Source organism: Carassius auratus, chromosome 48 (assembly GCF_003368295.1).
Source record: "Carassius auratus strain Wakin chromosome 48, ASM336829v1, whole genome shotgun sequence".
In the NCBI taxonomy this organism is placed as follows: domain Eukaryota; kingdom Metazoa; phylum Chordata; class Actinopteri; order Cypriniformes; family Cyprinidae; genus Carassius; species Carassius auratus.
The window spans coordinates 5978675-5997861 of NC_039290.1; the positions used below are offsets into that span (position 1 = coordinate 5978675).

Here is a 19187-nt window from a genome sequence, read left to right on the forward strand (position 1 = left end):
ATTCACATGAGATTTTTTTGACCAGACACTCAAACTACACAAATAAAGAAATCATGATATTGCAATCTATAATATGTGGAATGACACAGGAAGAAAAATATTGAACAAGTTAAGAAAAAACGGTACAACAAGAAAAGCCAGCAGCTAGTTTCACAAAGTATTTTTACCTCAAATAAGAATCAGCTGGATAATGCATGTTGGAAAAAAAGGCTCACTCACCTCTGAATGCAAGTATACAAACATCTGATGGCTTGAGGCTAAGAGCTGTCCTAAGACCTTTGCAACAAGATTGTTGTGTCACATAAAAAAAAGCCCTGGGTACCAAAAGCATTCACAACTCTTAAATGTTCCTGAAAGCACCATTAGGGCCATTATCCTCAAGTGGAAGGGACATTACTCCACCATCAGCTGGCCATGCACAGGACATCCTCTTAAGATTTCTGATCAGTAGCCCAAGAGCCCAGCACTACTCAGAAAGATTAGAGGCAGCAGATACAGCTGTCAAAGAGAAAACAATAGACCATGCACTCACCGCCACAGCCTCCATTATTGAAGAAAAGACATGTTGAAGCTCATTTGAAGTTTGATACACAACATTTTGAAAAGCCTGTGAAGTACTAGGAGAATGTAGTCTGGTCAGCCGAGACAAAATATATATATTTATTTATTTATTTGTAGTTGGTTTGTTAAAGGTGCCATTACGTGCATGTTTAGGCTGATATAACTTGTCTGGTTGGGATGTTCAGTAGACGTTTAACACTGTTCACCAAATGTTTTACTTCTGATTTTATTCTGCAGGATACAGTATGAGAAACTGACTGATGACTAGCACTGTACTATACTCGTGTACTACTAGGATTTTCAATTTGGTTTCCTATTCTCCACTATCTAAGATTAAAATCTAAATGAGGCATCATTATCTTTTGTTCAGAGAGTTTGTAAGTCAATTTTTCTGCTCATAATTATATTAATAACAGGCATTTTGAAGACTGTGAGTGTGAGTCCTGCTGTATTGCGAGCACTTGTAGGCATTTAGGGGCTGTTTGACCTGGCAGAGTGACACATGTGCCGACAAGACAGATTTACAGCAAATACGACTGAACTACTGCCAAAGGAAAACAGGAAGAAATCCAGGAACTGAAAGACCCTTCCAAAACAGATTACAAGCTAGTTATGCTGCTGGAAATTGGATAATATCGCCTGATAAGAGACCCACAGGAGTCCAGCTGAACCGTTTAAAGAGGTCAGAATGAGAAGACTGTGAGCTGCTGGACTTGCATAAGTCACCTCATCTCAGGTCAATGATCCTTGATTAGATTGGTTTGTTAGGCTGGCCACACCTCATGATTGTAAGGCCCGTTTAAGGCCTGATTCAAGGCTGGTTGCAAAAAAATTGGTGTCATTATGATTATTTAAAGAGAGTCCCCGAACTCAAATCATAAATATCAAACATATTTGCTTTACTGTATATATAAAAAAATACAAGAGGATTGTTTGTGTAGAAATGAATCGATGAATCGCATCCAAATTAAGTTTATTTTTTATTTTTTTTATGTGATATATGTGTGTTTGCTGTTTATTATGTTTACTGAAATATGCACACATCCATGTATTTAAGATAAATTTGTTGTGTTTATATACTAAATATATTTATATTGATTATCAATTATATGAATATAAATATATACATGGAAATACAGGTAGATTTTTTTCAAAATATATACTGGATATATGAATCTATGTATCTTTCAACATAACTTCTCTATTCCCTTCATCAAGGAAAGAGGATTAAAACAGTAACCAAGACGTTTCATGTCTCTCTTATGATTGGATTTCCAATCTGGATGTTCAGTGAAGAACTGATATCATCAGAATCATTTTGATACAATGTAGCACTGATATAATTCACATAATGAAGAGGTAAGAAGTGTTCGGACAAGATTCTGGCAGAAAAGCATGTCTATGTTATATAGTTAATGTGTGAAATGACTGTATAGTAGCATCCGTATCTGGAGCAAACACTGTCTGTTAATTTACTTTGCACTGGATGTGAGAAATTAGCTGAAAGTGATTCACATCCTCAATGAAACCCTCTTAGGTGGAAACAGGTTCCTCATCTCCACATTCGTATTCCCATTTACGCATATCACCCTCCCTGAAATAGAACTATCAAGAGATCTTGGTGTCCGTTGTTTCCTCTCCCCACCATAGCAACACTGTACACAGAGTGAGTGTCTTATGAGAGGACTGTCTCACCCAGGTTCATCTCTCCTCCCAGGATACATACGACAACATCTTGCACACAAGTCAGTCTTCCCTGGTGTTCTTGAGAGCATTACGTTTGCCAGCGATGCCATCATACTTTATCAAGCAGCACAAAGCACTGGTCAGCAGAAAACAGCATCACAAAGGTAAGCCGAAATAACCCTTTAACTATATAATACAATGTACACTGCCAGACAAAAGATTGGACAATTTGATCAAATTTGTTTAACAAACATCTTGATACAATGGCTTTTGCTTAAACGCTTGAAGTTAGTTTTGTCCAAATACAAACTGTGCGCACATATGAATTTGCTTTTAAAACCTTTTTTTTTTTTTTTTAACCAAAATTAGATATTAGAAATTGTAAATTTGTAGAATTTTTTTTAAATTCTACTATTATTTTAAATTGTAGAATGTGTATAAATTAACTCCAAAACATACATTTAAATTATATAGATTTTAATATTATTTTATAGACACTATGCATTTGATTTTAGAAATCAGTGTATATTAATATTAATAAAATACATACTATTCAAATTATATATATATATATTATATATATATATATATATAAAGTTATTCCAAAATGTACAAATAAATAAACATAATCAATCAATCAATAGATTTAGATCTAAAATCTTAATATTATTATTATTATGTGTGTGTGTGTGTGTGTGTGTGTGTGTGTGTGTGTGTGTGTGTGTGGTGTATCTATGTATTTAATTAGTTTTGTATACAATTCATTTGAGGAAAAAAAAATCTCAATTACAATTCAAATCTGAAAAAAAGTTTCTCCAAAGATTGACTGCCAGTGAACCATTAAATCTACATTCAAAATCTACATTTTAACAATGTTTAACATTTTATTGTAGACATGTATCTTTAGTTTTGTAGCATGTGCAGTAACAGGATGACTAAAATTCCCATCTGAGATTTGCTCAAGCCGATTAAAGGAGGAAGTGTCATGCTGTGTATTGTGAGATTATCCTGACTGACCCAACAGGTCGCATGCAATAACCTCACCCTTGAGCTCATGGGACGCTGCAAAACAAAACACAACTGATTGAGCGTTTTTATTTTAGTAATGACTTTTCGGTGGCTTCAGATTTGATGTGTGATTCAAAAAGACGTAATCCCATAAACTCACTCTAAAGACACTGAGACGAGTACGTGAACGCTGACTCACATTCCTCCTGGTAACTGTTGTTGTGCAGAAGTGATCTATATTGTCTTGCTTTATAACTGTTTCGTGATGACTTGCTATCATTTTGATTCTGATATGAAAAGTGGCGTTTTTTGTGACGTTCTCGTTCATTGATGTGATGAAGCTGTAGTTGCATTGCTATTACTCACATATCTGTTGAATGCATTATGAATGTTTATCTAAATAGATTTTGTTTTTTTACGCATTATCAAGTTATAGGCTGAATAGCTCTTAGCAACCAAAAAGCAGTGCCATGGCTTTGCAGCATGGGAGTTATGCACATGCAAAATACACAAATGAACTCTGGTTTATTGCCAGATAATGTTTTAGTGCAGTTTCCACCATATTTGAATGGTTCACTAGTGTCAGTTTCAATCTGCTGACAGCCATTTAATGCATGGTTTTAATTTTTAAAAGCAATTTTGTGTACATAGTACGTGCTGTCCTAAAGTGTTAAAGCTTTTAATGCTTCAAATATTTGGATTGAGAAGTCCATTAAAAACCCAAAATGACACCCTCCACTTGTTCCAATCCTGAATAAATTTCTTTCTTCTGTTCATCTTAAAATAAGATATTCTGAAGAAACAGTTGATGGTAGCCATTGACTTACAGAGTAGCTTCTATTATGGAAGTCAAAGGGTACCATCAACTGAACCATTTGTAACCACTACTCACAGTGCAAATTTCCATATAGGCTAGTTAAGAAAAAGTGGGGACATATATATATATATATATATATATATATATATATATATATATATATATATATATATTTGTGTGTGATTAGCTTATTGTGTCTCATGTATAACTTGTGTTATTACAGTGGTTATCGTTATATTCTAGAAGTCTAGAAGTATAAAATAGATTTTAGGATGGCATATGAGCATTAGTTACTTAAATATAGCCTACAGTTTTTACCATTCAATCTAGTTAAACCAAAAATGTTGCTATGAGTTAAAGTGCTGGGAAGCACAGCTTTTACAGTAAATTTGACGGGCTTATTTTGTCCATTGTAAGGTGACATCACATGCATCACATGTAGTCGTTGAGAACCCGCCTCCTTCATTCAGCTCAGGTTATTTGTGCTCCTCTCGACGGGTTTAATCTGTCCAGACTGCTGCAGGCTTTTGGCAGGAGAGTCAGAGAGAGGCATCTTTTGCGCACTTGTCTCTGGTAAGTCAAAGGACGGGTAAAGCCGATTCCTGTCCCATTCACAGACACCAGACTGCACTGATAGAAAACAGGTCAGACTTTAAATTACTGTGTTCATGTTAACGTGCAGTTATTGTAATTAATTATATTTGCATGCAATACACGGACATTGTAATCTATAGTCATTTTTTCAATAGACTCTTTATCTGACCGTTTTGTTTGCGTCCATGCAATATTTGATGAAGAAATCAACTTCTCTTGGATTGATGACTGAGTGATTTTCAGGGTTAATGCTAAATGCATGTCAATGAAAGATTTTGTGTGAACCGATAAAATTGCACTAATTGCACGGGAATGTGCATCGTTGCATTTCGGACGTGTTGCAAATGTCTGTTTCGTTGAGATCTTCCCAGCATCCTCTCTCCTCGCATGTCATTGTTTGTCACTGCTGTCCTTGCTTGAGCCGATTGTTTCTGCAAGAGACAAAGATTGTGCTGGAGTTGTTACAGACCAATAAGCCTTGCTGAGCCGTAAAGGCTGCATCGTAAAGGCAAAGTCTACCAAGGTGAATGATGTTGTGAGTGCAACAACTTCGCATTGATTATTTTGCAATGCTGTGCATTATTGCATTATGCATTTTAATATATTAATTAAAACAGAGGAAATCAAAGGGTAAGAGGAGAAAACTGTTTATGTCAAATGATTAACTGTTATGGTGAAAATTATAGGTTTAACAAGGCAGTGTTAGAATTATCTGGAAAATTTTATAAATATGTGACATGTTAAAATTAATTGAAAGTATACTGTGATGGGAGTTCTAAAAATACGATTTAGAACTCGACGACGATTTTGTTTTACTTTAAATATTTATGCATTTTCATTAAATGTTTTATACAAATGCATTATTAACTGAATATTCTATAGATTGACCTTTTTATATATTTGTCTTTACTTAACTAATTAAATTTACAATTTTTTTTATTTATTTAAATAAAGACAAATATTTAAAATGTTCAATCTATAGATTATTCAGTTAATACATTTTTTATGTATTTATTTACTTTTTTTATCAGTCCCTTTTTTATAAGTCTTGATATTACTGGTTGTTATGATGATAATGAATGCAGGCAACCATGCAAGCTAAATCCTTGTGTTCTTTGAGAGCTGTAGTCCATTCATGTCTCTAATTGGATGTTCCTTTTCTCTTTAGATTACCTAATTTTAAAAAGTCTATTAGTGCTCTGCTAATGATACAAAATACTTCATTCCATAGGGTTTTCTCCACCTTGTGGTACTCAGTAATACTTTTAGTGACACACGGATGATATTTTTGGCTTTTAAGGCTAATAAAATGCAATTGACCTTGTGAATGCAGGTGCTGATTTGTTTTAAGGTTGGCTCAGAAGATCAAAGTCTATCAAGAGTCTTTAACCTGTTATATAAGCGGAACCAAAGCAAGACTTACCAGAACTTCTCTTACCTAGTACTACTAATCCCAGAGAAGTCTCTTTTATGTTGGAAGATAAATCTATTGGACAGTGTTTACATTTGAACACCTTTTTTAAAAAACCTCAAAATAAACACGGGAAACATAGTGAGAAATAACCAGTCATTCCAGATATGCTGCCAATTTCCTCCGTCTTTGTGTGCAGTTGCTGGGTTGTTCTTTTTTTTTTTTTAGATGTGTTTTGTTGAAGATGATGACTTTATCAAATGCATTCAATCATTTGATGCATGTGGACACCTTTGTGTTGGGTTTGGACATGCAAGAGATATGGTTTGGTCAAAATCCACCTGCCAACTCCGTAGATATTCCAGTTAAAATAGAATCAGAGATATTTGCTTTACAAATGCATCATCAATCATATAGGAATCCTAAACTCCAGTTCTGAGACACACATATATGTGTCTGTACACTGACCAGCCAAAACATGATTGGTGTTTTCTGACAACTCGTGTAGGACAGCTAATGAGAAGCTCTGGAATTTTTAAACAGGGCATGGCAGGTCAGTGACACACTAAAACAGACTTATAGATGGGCAGACAGCCAATCAGGAGTGAAGCATCGTCTGGGCTTCAGAGGCTGATAGCTATATATTAGAAATCTAACCTCGTGGCTCCTGGAATATTAGGGATTGTTTTGGCTGCAAGTAAAGGTATACTCACAGATCTTTGACTTGCATCTAATTTTTTCAGGACAGATCCTACATATCCTGAACATAGGTCTGTGTTGGTCACTTTATAAATCTTTTATGATCTTTTTTATCCTCTCCAGAAATCCCTGTAGAAGCTCACGCAGAAATGGGACGAAAGGAGGGCGACTGTGATTGGAAAAAGAGCACGGATAACATCCAGGATGTGTTTGAATTCATGGAGGTGCTCGGATCGTAAGTACACATTTAGCTCTTATTATTTATCATTTTATAAGATGGGAATGGTTTATTAACATATTTTTGTCAATAGGGTAAGCTGACAATTTTGGAAGTAAATATATCCTTACAGAATTTATGCCACAGGTGCAATTTTATGTTAACAAATTACAAAGTAAAAAAAAAAAAGAAGACTTTTCAAGTTATTAATTAAATATTATATTTAGAATTACAAAGAAAGAAGTAGAAAGTCTGACATAAAGTATATATATTTTTGTATAAAATCTGTTTTTGAAAAAAGCATTTTTTACAGTTTAAAAATAATTTTTACAGTTTAAATACATTATTTTTTTCAGTGTAGTTTTAATGTACTTAATAAATAAATATAGAAATAACTTTTAGATAAAAAAGTGTAAAATTAAAGGTTTTTTACACTAAAAGTAATTTATATTGCACATTTTTGTTCCTCAATTTTTTTTATAAAAAAATATCCATGTTTGTATTTTTAACTGAGTATTTTAAGTATGTTAGAGACATTTCCTAGAAAGCTGTTTTTTTCTCACCCAGCCGGTTAAGGACTGACCCGTAAATACCAACTTTAAAGGTTTACACCAGACTTTAGTTGTTAATGAGCTTGGTATTTCAAGTAATAAAGCTCATAAGCTTTCAGCTTTAACGTTTTGAGCCTTGTGTTGTCATTTGCAGTAATTTGATAAAGAAAACAACTTTTTATTTATTTTCTATTTCGATTTATTACATTTAATACGCAGAGTCATGTAAACCCTTCGCAGACTGATTCCACTGAAAAGTTTAACACTATTGGTCTGTGATGATGATGATGAGGATGATATCAAGACAGTCGCTTGAGTTTGTAGGCGGGACTATCTTTCTGACCAGCCAATAGGAGGTAGAAAGGAGAAATGTTTAGGAATCCTCTCTGAAAACATTATTTCAGTTCTGTTTGTTGACGCTTCTTCACCTTGAATGAGATTGAATTATGATTTAGATTGTGAATAAACTGTTTAAATGTGTAATCCCAAATCCATTATCCCATCTGAGCAACTTAACAGGTCTCAGACTGTAAACTAGACACCAGTGATCCGGCCTGAATCTGTGGTGATGTCATTGTGAGGGCAAAAAGCTGACTAGACTATGAGCTCAGCAGACACGAGCAGCTGTACGGTTTCTTTGCTGACTGTACAGCGATCACCAAGAAGAATAATGTTTCGTCAAGGCTGTTGAAGAAAGCATCAGAAACAGTTATTCCTGTTTCCATTAATGATTAGCAACAGTAGGATTTGAATGTCTCTGTTTGTTTGTTTGATTGGCTGATGTTGAGTTTTATTCAGGCTGTACACTCAAAAAAAAAAAAAAAGGTACAAAAGCTGTGACTGTGATTGTACCTTTTCAAAGTATACACTTTTGTACCTTTTAGGTACATGGCACCTGGCTGACCACTTGCTCGGGGTGTGTGTTCACTACTGTGTGTGTGCACTTGGATGAGTGAAATAAACAGTGCAAATTCTGATTATGGGTCACCATACTTGGCCACAATATTTTTCCCCTAATATGTATACTTTAAAGTGTATGGACCCTTAAAGGGTCCGAGCTGTACCTTTTGAAAAGATCCTGCCCCAGTGATAGCTTTTGTTCCTTTATTTTCTGCGAGTGCAGTATTCAGGAAACCCTGCGTCTGTCATTCTCATTGAATCGGTCTGTAGGTGAATCAAGGGTAAAGCACAGGTTAAGACTCCTCCAGACTGGAGTGTGTTAATCGCTTTGGCAGACATGAACAGGGATCACAGGCATCAGTACACAGCTAACGGGATAGAGACAGATTTACAATAATCTACAGGACATGGCCTGCAATGTGCTGTCTATTGCTTTGATGCTGATTTTGTGTGTGTGTGTGTGTATGTGTGTGTGTGTAAGTTATTATACTTGATTATTTTCATAAATAAGGCCAGACACCGAATATGGTAAAAATGTAACTAACAAATATGACTATACTTTCCCACTTGATTGATGCAATTAATAATTGCACTTTTGTTTTATTTTTTATGTTATTTTTTTGTATTACGTTTTCTAAAGTGTTATGTGTGAACACGGTATTATCTAATTACATATGTACTAATTTGCCTACATTTACATAACAATAATCGTAACATTGATCATCTGAACTCTCCTTTTACATTTTTTTACATAAAAAATACTCAGAAATTGCAAATAAATTATACAATTTAAAAAATATAAATTACACAGAAATGGCAAGTTACATTAAACATTCTAACTTTGAAATTGAAATACTGAATTTTTTGTCAGATGTACTTAAATAATCCTTGCTTTATTGACAACTTTGAAAAATCTCTTACAGTTTTCAATTTATTCCCACTCTATAAATTGTAATACTGTCAATATCCAGAAAAAGTATTTTTTTTAATCATATTTTAGGAATAAAAATCAGTATGAAAACCTTCAGAGTATATAGAGGAATAAAACGGTATAGTCTTTATAAGCATTACTGAAGAGAAAAAAAAACTAAAACAAAGCCTTTAAAGATATGTATTGTAATTAAAAATCACTTTGTCCTCAGATATAATGTGTGCATTAAAAACCAAAAATCTGACTTTACAATTCACACAGTATCTATAAAGCAAAATAGTTATCGAGTTTCAGCTAGTTTCAGACATAGCTCTGTCACAACCTGCCTTTGCCTATGGGTGTTCATGACACCAGCGGGGCATTATGGGCCGCGGGGAGTTGAGCACGGTGGTTTCCACTGACAAAAACAACCCAAATTAAACTCCCAGAATCCTTCACCAGGCTTCTATTGGATTTAACACCCATCAGGATGAAGTACGGCATCTAAAATTGGCTTATATTGGTGAGCCAGAGATTTTATGAGGGAAAAATCATGTTTTTATATATTTCATTGGCAGTTTTCTTTTTCTTTGGCAGTTTTCTTTGCATTACCAGTTCAGTGTTATATCAGGAAAGACCTACACTGCAACAACTGCTTATATTTTAAGTAGCAAATGTTATGGACATTTTGTACAGTTAAAAATAATACATTTAGTGAGATGTACACTCAAAATACACTGAAGATACATCTTTTAATACTTGCTATACAAATATTTTATACAATTAAAAATATATATCTTGAATATACAGTATAAGTGTATTTTACATTTACATTTATTCATTTAGCAGATGCTTTTATCCCAAGCGACTTGAAGAGGACAGTGGAAGCAATCAAAAACAACAAAAAGAGCAATGATATATAAGTGCTATAACAAGTCTCAGTTAGCTTAACACAGTACATGTAGCATGGGATTTTAAATAATATAATAAATAAAAAGAAAACAGAATAAAAAAAGAATAGTGCAAGCTAGTGTTAGAGGTCTTTACACACACACACACACACACACACACAATTGCATAATAAATGAAAAGAAAATAGAATACAAAAACATAAGAAAGGAAGGTTAAAAAAGTAAGAATAGAATTAGAATAGAATAGTATTTTAAATATTAAAGGTTATTACAATATTTTACACAATTAATACTTTCAGTGAGGTTTAACCTCAAATTAACTGTATTATTTTGAAGATAATATTGAATTATAAATGCTACTAAAGCATTGTATGCAGTTAAAAGAAATATGTTCAGTTAGATTTACACTTAAATTGCAGTATTATTTTCAAGATATATTCTCTTGATATTTATTTTAAGCAGTAAATGTTATATATATTTAATACATACATAATACATTTAGTGAGAGATACCCTTAATATTTTTTATGTTCTCTGAGATGTTATATCTTATGCAGTTTTACTTTTTTTATGATCTGTTTACGTGATAATGAAGACAGAGATGATGATTAAAAATCTGATTTTCAGAGTGTAAAAACCCAGATGGGAAAACCTCAGCTATTAAACACTGATAAGAGTATTACATGAGTAATATGAAGATTTGCTGTGGGCAAATCAGAGGAGCGTTCATTATACTCTAGATAAGACTGTCTTATTCAGCCAATCTCATGCTAATTGCACCTAGCCTCTTAGTGTACTAGTACTAGTGTACTTATAGTAATCGCTTCACAGGTTTCTTCATCTCGTCAGAGCCCTGGCCACTTTCACATGTACCTGTTACCTGTTCACATGTACCTGAGGTCTCAGCGAGGTTTAAAAGGTCACATCCTCACCTTCAATAAAACCTGTTTTGCTCTCAGGGGAAGAGCCACATCAGCGTCACATAAACCAATGATCATGCTCTCTCTCAGATCCATGGATAAAAACATAATCCTGGATAATTGCACATCTGACCTTACCTCATCTCTGTTTCTCTGCTTTCTCCAGGGGAGCGTTCTCAGAGGTCTTCATGGTGAAGGAGAGAAAAACAGGGAAGCCTTTTGCTATGAAGTGTGTGAAGAAGAAAAACAAAAGGGACGTCAACCTGGAGAATGAAATCGCCGTGTTGAGGAAGTAAGACTCGCTGAAACCAACTGTGTGTAAAATGCTGAGATGTCAAAACCTTACAGGAAGAGAAAATGAGAGTTTGCTGAAATTGTACTCAGCCTCCAGTCATTCGAGATGTAGATTATATCACTTGCTCACCAACTGATCCTCTGCAGTGAATGGGTGCCGTCGGAATGACAGTCCAAACAGCTGATAAAACCATCACAATAATCCAAACCACTCCAGTCCACCAATTTAACGTCTTCTGAAATTAAAAGCTTCCTGTCAAAACACTAGCTCATAATCAATAGAAACCATGTTGTCCTCTTTTATCAAAATCCACCAACGTATTTATATAGAACTTTGTCTTCTGTGCATATTTCTCTCCTGATTCAGATGAGGCGACTCTTTCATTGGACATTATTAATATAAAATATCATATTTTAGCTGGAGGCAACGGTTTAAAGTTAAAACATCTCAATGATGGATCAATGATGGTTGTTTTCACCGTACATTCATTGATGGGCTGGAGTGTTGTGGATTACAGTTTAGAAGAAAAAATAGACTGAGAATAAAATGCATGTTCAGCAACTTTTATCCAATGTTAAATTGACATGACCATCTTCTGACTTACTAATCTGTTGTCATATAGGATCCAACACGACAATGTGGTTTGCTTGGAGGATTTCTATGAAAGTCGGACGCATTACTACCTGCTCATGCAGCTGTAAGCACCCCACTGGAACCCGTTACGTCAAGTGTTTTTGTGTCTCAATAGCATGTTGTGACATTGCTCATATCCCATCAGTGTTTCAGGTGGTGAACTGTTCGACCGGATCCTGGACCGGGGCATGTATTCAGAGGCTGATGCTAGCCTGCTCATCAGACAGGTGCTGGAGGCAGTCAGCTACCTGCACAAAAACGGCATTGTCCACCGCGACCTCAAGGTATAGAGCCGCCACATTCACACAAACATATGCAATATACCACAGATAAACCACAAAACTTGGACTTTCTGCATCTGTGTTCTCTCTACAGCCAGAGAATCTGCTCTACTACAGCCCTGATGAAAACTCTAAGATCATGATCAGTGATTTTGGTCTTTCTAAGATGGAAGATAATGGCGTCATGTCCACGGCCTGTGGGACCCCAGGATATGTCGGTAAGAATGATGTCAAACAAATGGGCTTTTAAACAGCCAGTGAATGTCAAAGAACCAGAGACACATCTGTAAAACAGCCAGAAAAAGGCCAAATACACAGCTGGTTTGGAATCCGTTGTCTTTTTAGGCATCATGAAACTGCATTCACAAAATACTTACCTTCAGTAATGTGACGTTTCTCTGAGTGATAATACTGCAGTATTTTTACTGGTTAGTGCGCTGTAATAGTGTATTATTCTCTCTTTATTTCAGACCCTTAAGTCCATATCACAATATTAAAAGTAAAGAATAAAATTACATGCAAACATTAATTTACATACATCAAACACTATTTAAAAAACAACAACATAGTGCTTCCGGTTCACTTAACTTGGGATCATTTAAGACCATTATGATTGTATTTCTTGACTCACTTACTCGTCAAATGAAACTATATAATTCCTTAACACAGCATGCAAAGTAGGAAAATCACTAGATACAAACTGTAGGCTTGCACTTATTCTTAACACTTATAGTTGATAACTCTGATTGAATATGTATGTATGTATGTATGTATAGATCCAAGGACATTCAAGATAATAAACAAGGTCTGTTTTAAAACCAAGTTGTTTCTATCTGTATTTCTCCCAGCCCCTGAAGTTTTGGCCCAGAAGCCCTATAGCAAAGCCGTTGACTGCTGGTCTATTGGAGTCATCACTTACATCCTGTAAGTCTCTTCCTAGTAGGGATGTAATTTCTGTACTATATGTGCTCCACAAGTGAGTTGGACTTTAAAAAATCACTGCTATTTACAGAGAGTGATAAACAGATGCCAAGTTCTTAATTTAGAAACCTAAACCTGGCTGTTTGACAAAACTGATAGATTAGCACAGAATGAGCCACTGCTTCACCCTAGCCATACTTTTTAAAGCCACAATGTATTGTAAGTCTCTCAGATAGATGGCGCCCCCTTCTGGAAGTTTTCATTTATTTATGTTGCTGTATCTTCACAGTCTCTGTGGATATCCTCCTTTCTATGAAGAAACAGAGACTCGTCTCTTTTCTAAAATCATGAAGGCACAGTACGAGTTCGACTCGCCCTTCTGGGATGATATCTCTGAGTCTGGTCAGCATCCTATACTTCCCTACTGCTAAATCATCTCATATAATACACACCTGCAACCTTCTGCCTTTAACCTCAAGTATAATTATTATTATCACTGTAGCAAAGGACTTCATCCGCAACATGATGCAGAAGAATCCTAAGATGCGTTATGACACAGAACAGGCTCTCAGACACCCCTGGTGAGTGACCACACCACAGATTTACTGCTCTTTTAAAGCTTATGAGCCTTAATGCAGACCTTTGTTATGTTTCGTTTATGTATCAGACATCTCAGAAATACAAAACAATTAAGATATTGTTGACACAGAGTAAAAGTAAAAAGCTTTAAAATTATGGATATTATTATGCAGATCATTTGCATTGTCATTATGTAGAACGAAAACTATTAAAAATAATATTTTGGTCAGAAAAGTTTGCAGATACTAAATAAAATATAAATATTAGATAAAAAAACATATTCTTAAAAAGTTTGAGTTCTTACAAATATGTTTTTCTTAATTGAAATGAAGCAGAAATAAAATAAAATATTAATATTAAATGAAAAAATAAGTTTACATTTTTTTAAATTTAATTTTAGTTATTGAAATGAAGCATATATTAAAAATTACATAAACTATAAATATTAGTTTATATAAATTAATAAACATTAATTAACAATTAATTAATCTTGTTAAAAATATTTGTTGTAATTGAAAAAAATAAATTAAGTTTGAAAAAAATAAACTAAAATAATATTAAAAACTTAAATTCAAATGAAACAAACAAAAGTTTATACTAAAATAACACTGATAATTCAGTTATGATTTGATGAGAGACACTGAGACATATTTGAAGTTACTTGAGTCTCTTTTTTCCCCAGACTTAAGCTAAAGTCTCTATTTGTTCTTCATTTAATCTCATTGCTGTGCAGGAGAAACAGCCAGAGAATCCCACAGTCCAGAAGCATTAAGATTAAACAAATTATTCCTGTCTTAGAGTCTGGTTAATTCAGGAAACAAATCCTTGTTTTCCACCAGCTCTGGTTTTAAACCCAGCTTTATCCTGCAGGATTATAGGAAAGACGGCCCGGAGTCAGGACATCTACTACTCCGTCAGTGAGCAGATCCAGAAAAACTTTGCCAAGTCCAAATGGAAGGTAAGGTCATGTTTCATAACTTTGTGTATTCTGGGATTAGAGTTTGTCTCCTGTGGTTTCGTCTCAGTTGGGTTTTTCAGATAACCTCCGGCCTGTTTACACAGTTCAGCTTTAAATATGAGAAGCTGATTTGGTAACCGATCTTGCCTTTAATTGCTCCATCTGCATGAGTATCTGGAACAGACCAACTTCAGTTTGTTTTAGCAATTTTAGATATTTAAATCTGCAGTGAAGTTTCAAATCACTTGCCTAGAAAAAGATTTATTTTACATAAACTTTGGTCTCTTTTTAATGGTCACCACGTTGATTAACTCGAACTTTTTCTAGAGAATGTTAACTTAAAAGTCAGTCTGAAACCCACAATGCACTCCGTTTTACCTTCTACTATACTACAAAAAGTAATATAAACACATTTGTACATAAAATTTAATTGAGATTTAAATGTTTATATATATATATATATTTTTTTTTTTTTTTTTTTTTTTTTTTCAAACTGTATGCTGGTTTTTGAATTAAACATGCAGCTTGATAAGGTACATTTAGGATTTTGTTATTTGAACATGTCTTCATATAGTAGCATTTGCATCCTATGCATACATGAGCAAACATTACATTTTTTGTGCACTATTAAAATGCATTGATTGTTTTTAAGTTTACTTCATGTTTCAATATAAACATTTGCTGTTAGCTTGTTTAGTTGTTTCCTGCACGCTACTGACTGTCTGAAATCATGATCTCGTCACTCCAGCAAGCCTTCAATGCTACAGTGGCTATCAACCAGATGAAGAAACTGCAGCTGGCCAACTCCGAGGCCTGTGTGACGTCTGCGCCTGCGCCTGAGTTCAAGGAAACCGCAGCCTCCACACCTGAATCCGTCTGCAAGAAGCTGTTCACTGAGACCCCTGAACCAAACGGCAACATACACAGTAATCAGATAAATGTGCCGTCCGGCTCCACCGAGTCAAAGACTCAATATCATCCAGTCCGGGTCAGTCACAGTGAGACCACTCATGTTGGGACCCTCACCATTGCAGAGAAGGGCAAACATGTGTATCACTCAGAGCCAGCGGACCTAAATGGGTATGTATTCATGTTTAAATTATGGAAAACATGACTTTTGTTTAATTTTTTTAACTAAAAGTTACACTTTGAAAATGTGTTATTCAGAACCCACCATTTTTATAAGGTCTCGATTATGACAGCATTAACATATGACCTTCTACATTTATATACCTGCTGGAAAAGAAATGCTTAAACCAGCTGGTCTTAGCTGGTTTAAACTGGTCTTCCATTTTGGCTAATATGGAGTAAGTCCACCAAACAGACCAGTCTGGGACACCAAATTTCAAGAAAAAAATTTAGGAGCTTGGTGGTGACCTTGTTAATAATTTCACATTGAAGAAGGCTAGCCAATTATGATAGAGGTGATTGACCTCTTAAAGGTACAGTACCAGAAACTAACTGCCTTAGCCTTAGCAACTAACCAAAATAAGCTCAAGTACTAAAACTGAAAGAAGAATTTGCAACGGAATATGTGGCCAAAGCACATAACAAATATACTAAAACTTAAACTAAAAATAAAATGAAATCTGAAAATGCAAAAAGCTAATTCAAAATCTCACTAAAAGAACACTGCCTATTTTACTTAAAACATGAAAAATTGTGGGACAGAATTTGATTTTATCCATTGATTTGGTTTCCATGCATGCTCTAAAGAATTACTTGAATTACTAAATTCTTCAGGTATGCAAAAAGAAGCTCCAGTCGTAACGGGCAGAAGCTGCAGACTGGCGTTTGCTCTGTCATGTGATTGGCTGCTTTGGAATTGTGTCATTTTGACAGGTAAATATGAGTACTTAAAATTTCCGTTGCATATTATAAATGTATATTGACATGAAAATGCTGAATGCGCTTATTCCACGTGTTCGCTACAGGTCTGTGACCTTTCACCCAGCCTGCTTTCTGTGGGCAGATCCTGCAGCTCTGTCCCGGTCAAGAGTGCTGGCAAGACAATTTGCCACCGGCCCGCGCTGTTCTGAAATACTGAAGTTTAGAGGAGTGCCTCCAAGCCTGCAAACACACACACACACACACACGCAGAGCACAATACAGCCTATCACACACTCACAGACAACACAGTATCCCTGTAAAAGCAGAAACGAGTACATGTTAGGGCTGAAACTTGGTATGTTCCCTTGAAGAAACAGATTTACATTATCTAGGTCAATTAATCTGTCTGTATTAAAACATTCGGAGCAGGGGTCCGTGTTATTGGACACTTGTGTAAGGAGTATTGGGAGTTTTGTACATATACTCTTTTGTATTGTGCAATAATGTGTGGCGCAGTAATTCAAGTGAGTAAAACACTTTTGCTGCACTGTAATTATTGATCATACATTGTATATTGCTGGGATAAGAAATAAGTTTTTTTTATTTAACTAGAGTTAATGTTTATTTTTCTAATGCGGAAATTATTATTGTATGTTAATTTATTATATACTTTTGTCATAATAAAACATATACAAATAATTAAACACCTTTTCCCACCACCATAGTATGTCTAGCCCTTGTTTTGTGCATGCAGAACTCTGCCGTACACACATTAACTTTCTGATAGAAATACTGTTTTGTTACTTAATTATCTTGTAAGAGATTATAATAAAGTGTCCTCTAAACTACAAAGGTTTATGATTTTGTAGGCGATACTTTGTGCAGTATCTTTCTCAATAAACCCTCATACATCACTTAATATTTCGGTTGCAGGGTTTTTTTGTTTTTGTTTTTTTTTTAGGCTTAGTTATTGTTATTTTTAGACTGACATGATACATGTCTAATTTACATTAAAAAAATAGAAATTATAACCTTGGAAATTATAGTTGTCTCTTTAAATATGAAGCGGTCAAGCGTCAGTTTAAAGAGTTAATCCAAATTTCACAAAAAGCTTATTGATTTAATTATAAGTCAGACATTGAAGTGAGTTGCAGTTTTTCTCACTCTTTTCAGGAAGATGTCATTCACTTGTTTTGGCAATGTGCCCAATAAAATACATTTTGGTCAGATTTTTTAATGTTAATCAAATCTCATTTTGTAAGTGACATTTACATCTGTTTTAAAGATATTTTTTTATGGATTTGTATGACTATTCAAAAGAGAATGTAAAAACAGACTTTATTTTGTTTTTATAACGGTACTGCCTCAATGATTTGATGTTTTGTACTGTTAAATAAAAAAGAAACCAGAAATGATTCGCGATACGCGCTGCGAAATCCTGACCTGAATCAACACATTCGCTACTCGAGCTTAGAGCAGCTCGGATCTGATTCGATTCGATTCACGAACCGGCTCCTAAGTTCAGATCCGAACCAAATGATTCGCGATCCGAATCGAGCGCTTCAGTTCCAGTGTATAATTTTGCGACGCAATTGTTGAACTGATTTGGAGTTTTGAAAAGCTCCTCTTCATCCATTTTTTTGCAAGAAATTGCTTTGGCTTTAGTACAGTAGAAATGTAAAAAACCAATAATGAAATTCAAAAATAATTAATATTTATATTTATGATATGATTCCCTCACACAGCATTAGTGGGACTTTATACATGTAAAAACATAGCTGATTTTTTCATATTTGGGAAGGGAATTATACCTCCTGCAAAAGTATTTTGCAGTGTGTTGGCAGGGCTGGACTGGGGTTCAAATTTGTCCACAAGATCCCCCATGAAAGTTTTGCTGGGTTATAGAGCCTTCAATGGGAGTAAATAAATGAATAAATAAAACAGGACAGAAACAAATACTGACTGACCTCAATCCAGCAGCTGACCTGCACTCCTGACTGACCTGTAGACGTGCAGATCACTCACCTGAGCTCAGATTAGCCTCATCATCATCATCATCACTGTCATCTTACTGCTGAGTGAGTGTGAATGCACGTGTTATGGACAGATGCCACGTGTTATGATCGGTCTTACTGACATTTACTGCCATCTGTTTACTGATGATGTGGTACATATATAAAAAGTGAATGAGATATTTGGCATTGTTTTCTTAGATGTGAGTATTTTGGCATCATCGTGCACATCTGAATGTTAGATTCAGCTGCTGTTTTGGGCATAGATTAGGGATATTTGAATATTTTATTTGACGATGTCGTTCAAAAGTGTGGGGTCAGTAAGATTTTTAATGTTTTTGGAAAAAAAAAAGTCTCTCACCAAGGCTGCAATTATTTGATCAAAATAATGTCAAAACTATTTTGAAATATTGCAATTTTTTTTATTAAAATATATTGTCAAATGTAATTTATTCCTGTGATTAAAGCTGTATTTTCAGCATCATTATTCCAGT

General features: G+C 34.7%; 1 protein-coding gene across 4 annotated transcripts; it reads left to right on the forward strand.

Moving 5' to 3' along the window:
- The first annotated feature begins 1835 nt into the window (after positions 1-1835).
- LOC113065635 (calcium/calmodulin-dependent protein kinase type 1D-like) lies at positions 1836-17329 on the forward strand. 4 transcript variants are annotated; one of them, XM_026237063.1, is made up of 14 exons: positions 1836-1920; positions 2279-2411; positions 6900-7011; positions 11351-11476; positions 12102-12176; positions 12258-12396; positions 12488-12611; positions 13242-13317; positions 13604-13716; positions 13817-13895; positions 14764-14851; positions 15600-15931; positions 16595-16699; positions 16786-17329. In XM_026237063.1, exons 2-13 carry the CDS (start codon positions 2351-2353, stop codon positions 16659-16661), a joined length of 1392 nt encoding a protein of 463 aa, XP_026092848.1. In that variant the 5' UTR covers positions 1836-1920; positions 2279-2350; the 3' UTR covers positions 16662-16699; positions 16786-17329. The 4 variants fall into 4 exon arrangements, with proteins under 4 accessions (XP_026092848.1, XP_026092847.1, XP_026092850.1 ...); XM_026237062.1 differs by having other exon boundaries at positions 16595-16693; positions 16786-17324; XM_026237065.1 differs by lacking the exons at positions 1836-1920; positions 2279-2411 and adding an exon at positions 4549-4645 and having other exon boundaries at positions 16595-16693; positions 16786-17320.
- Positions 17330-19187: the final 1858 nt, after the last annotated feature.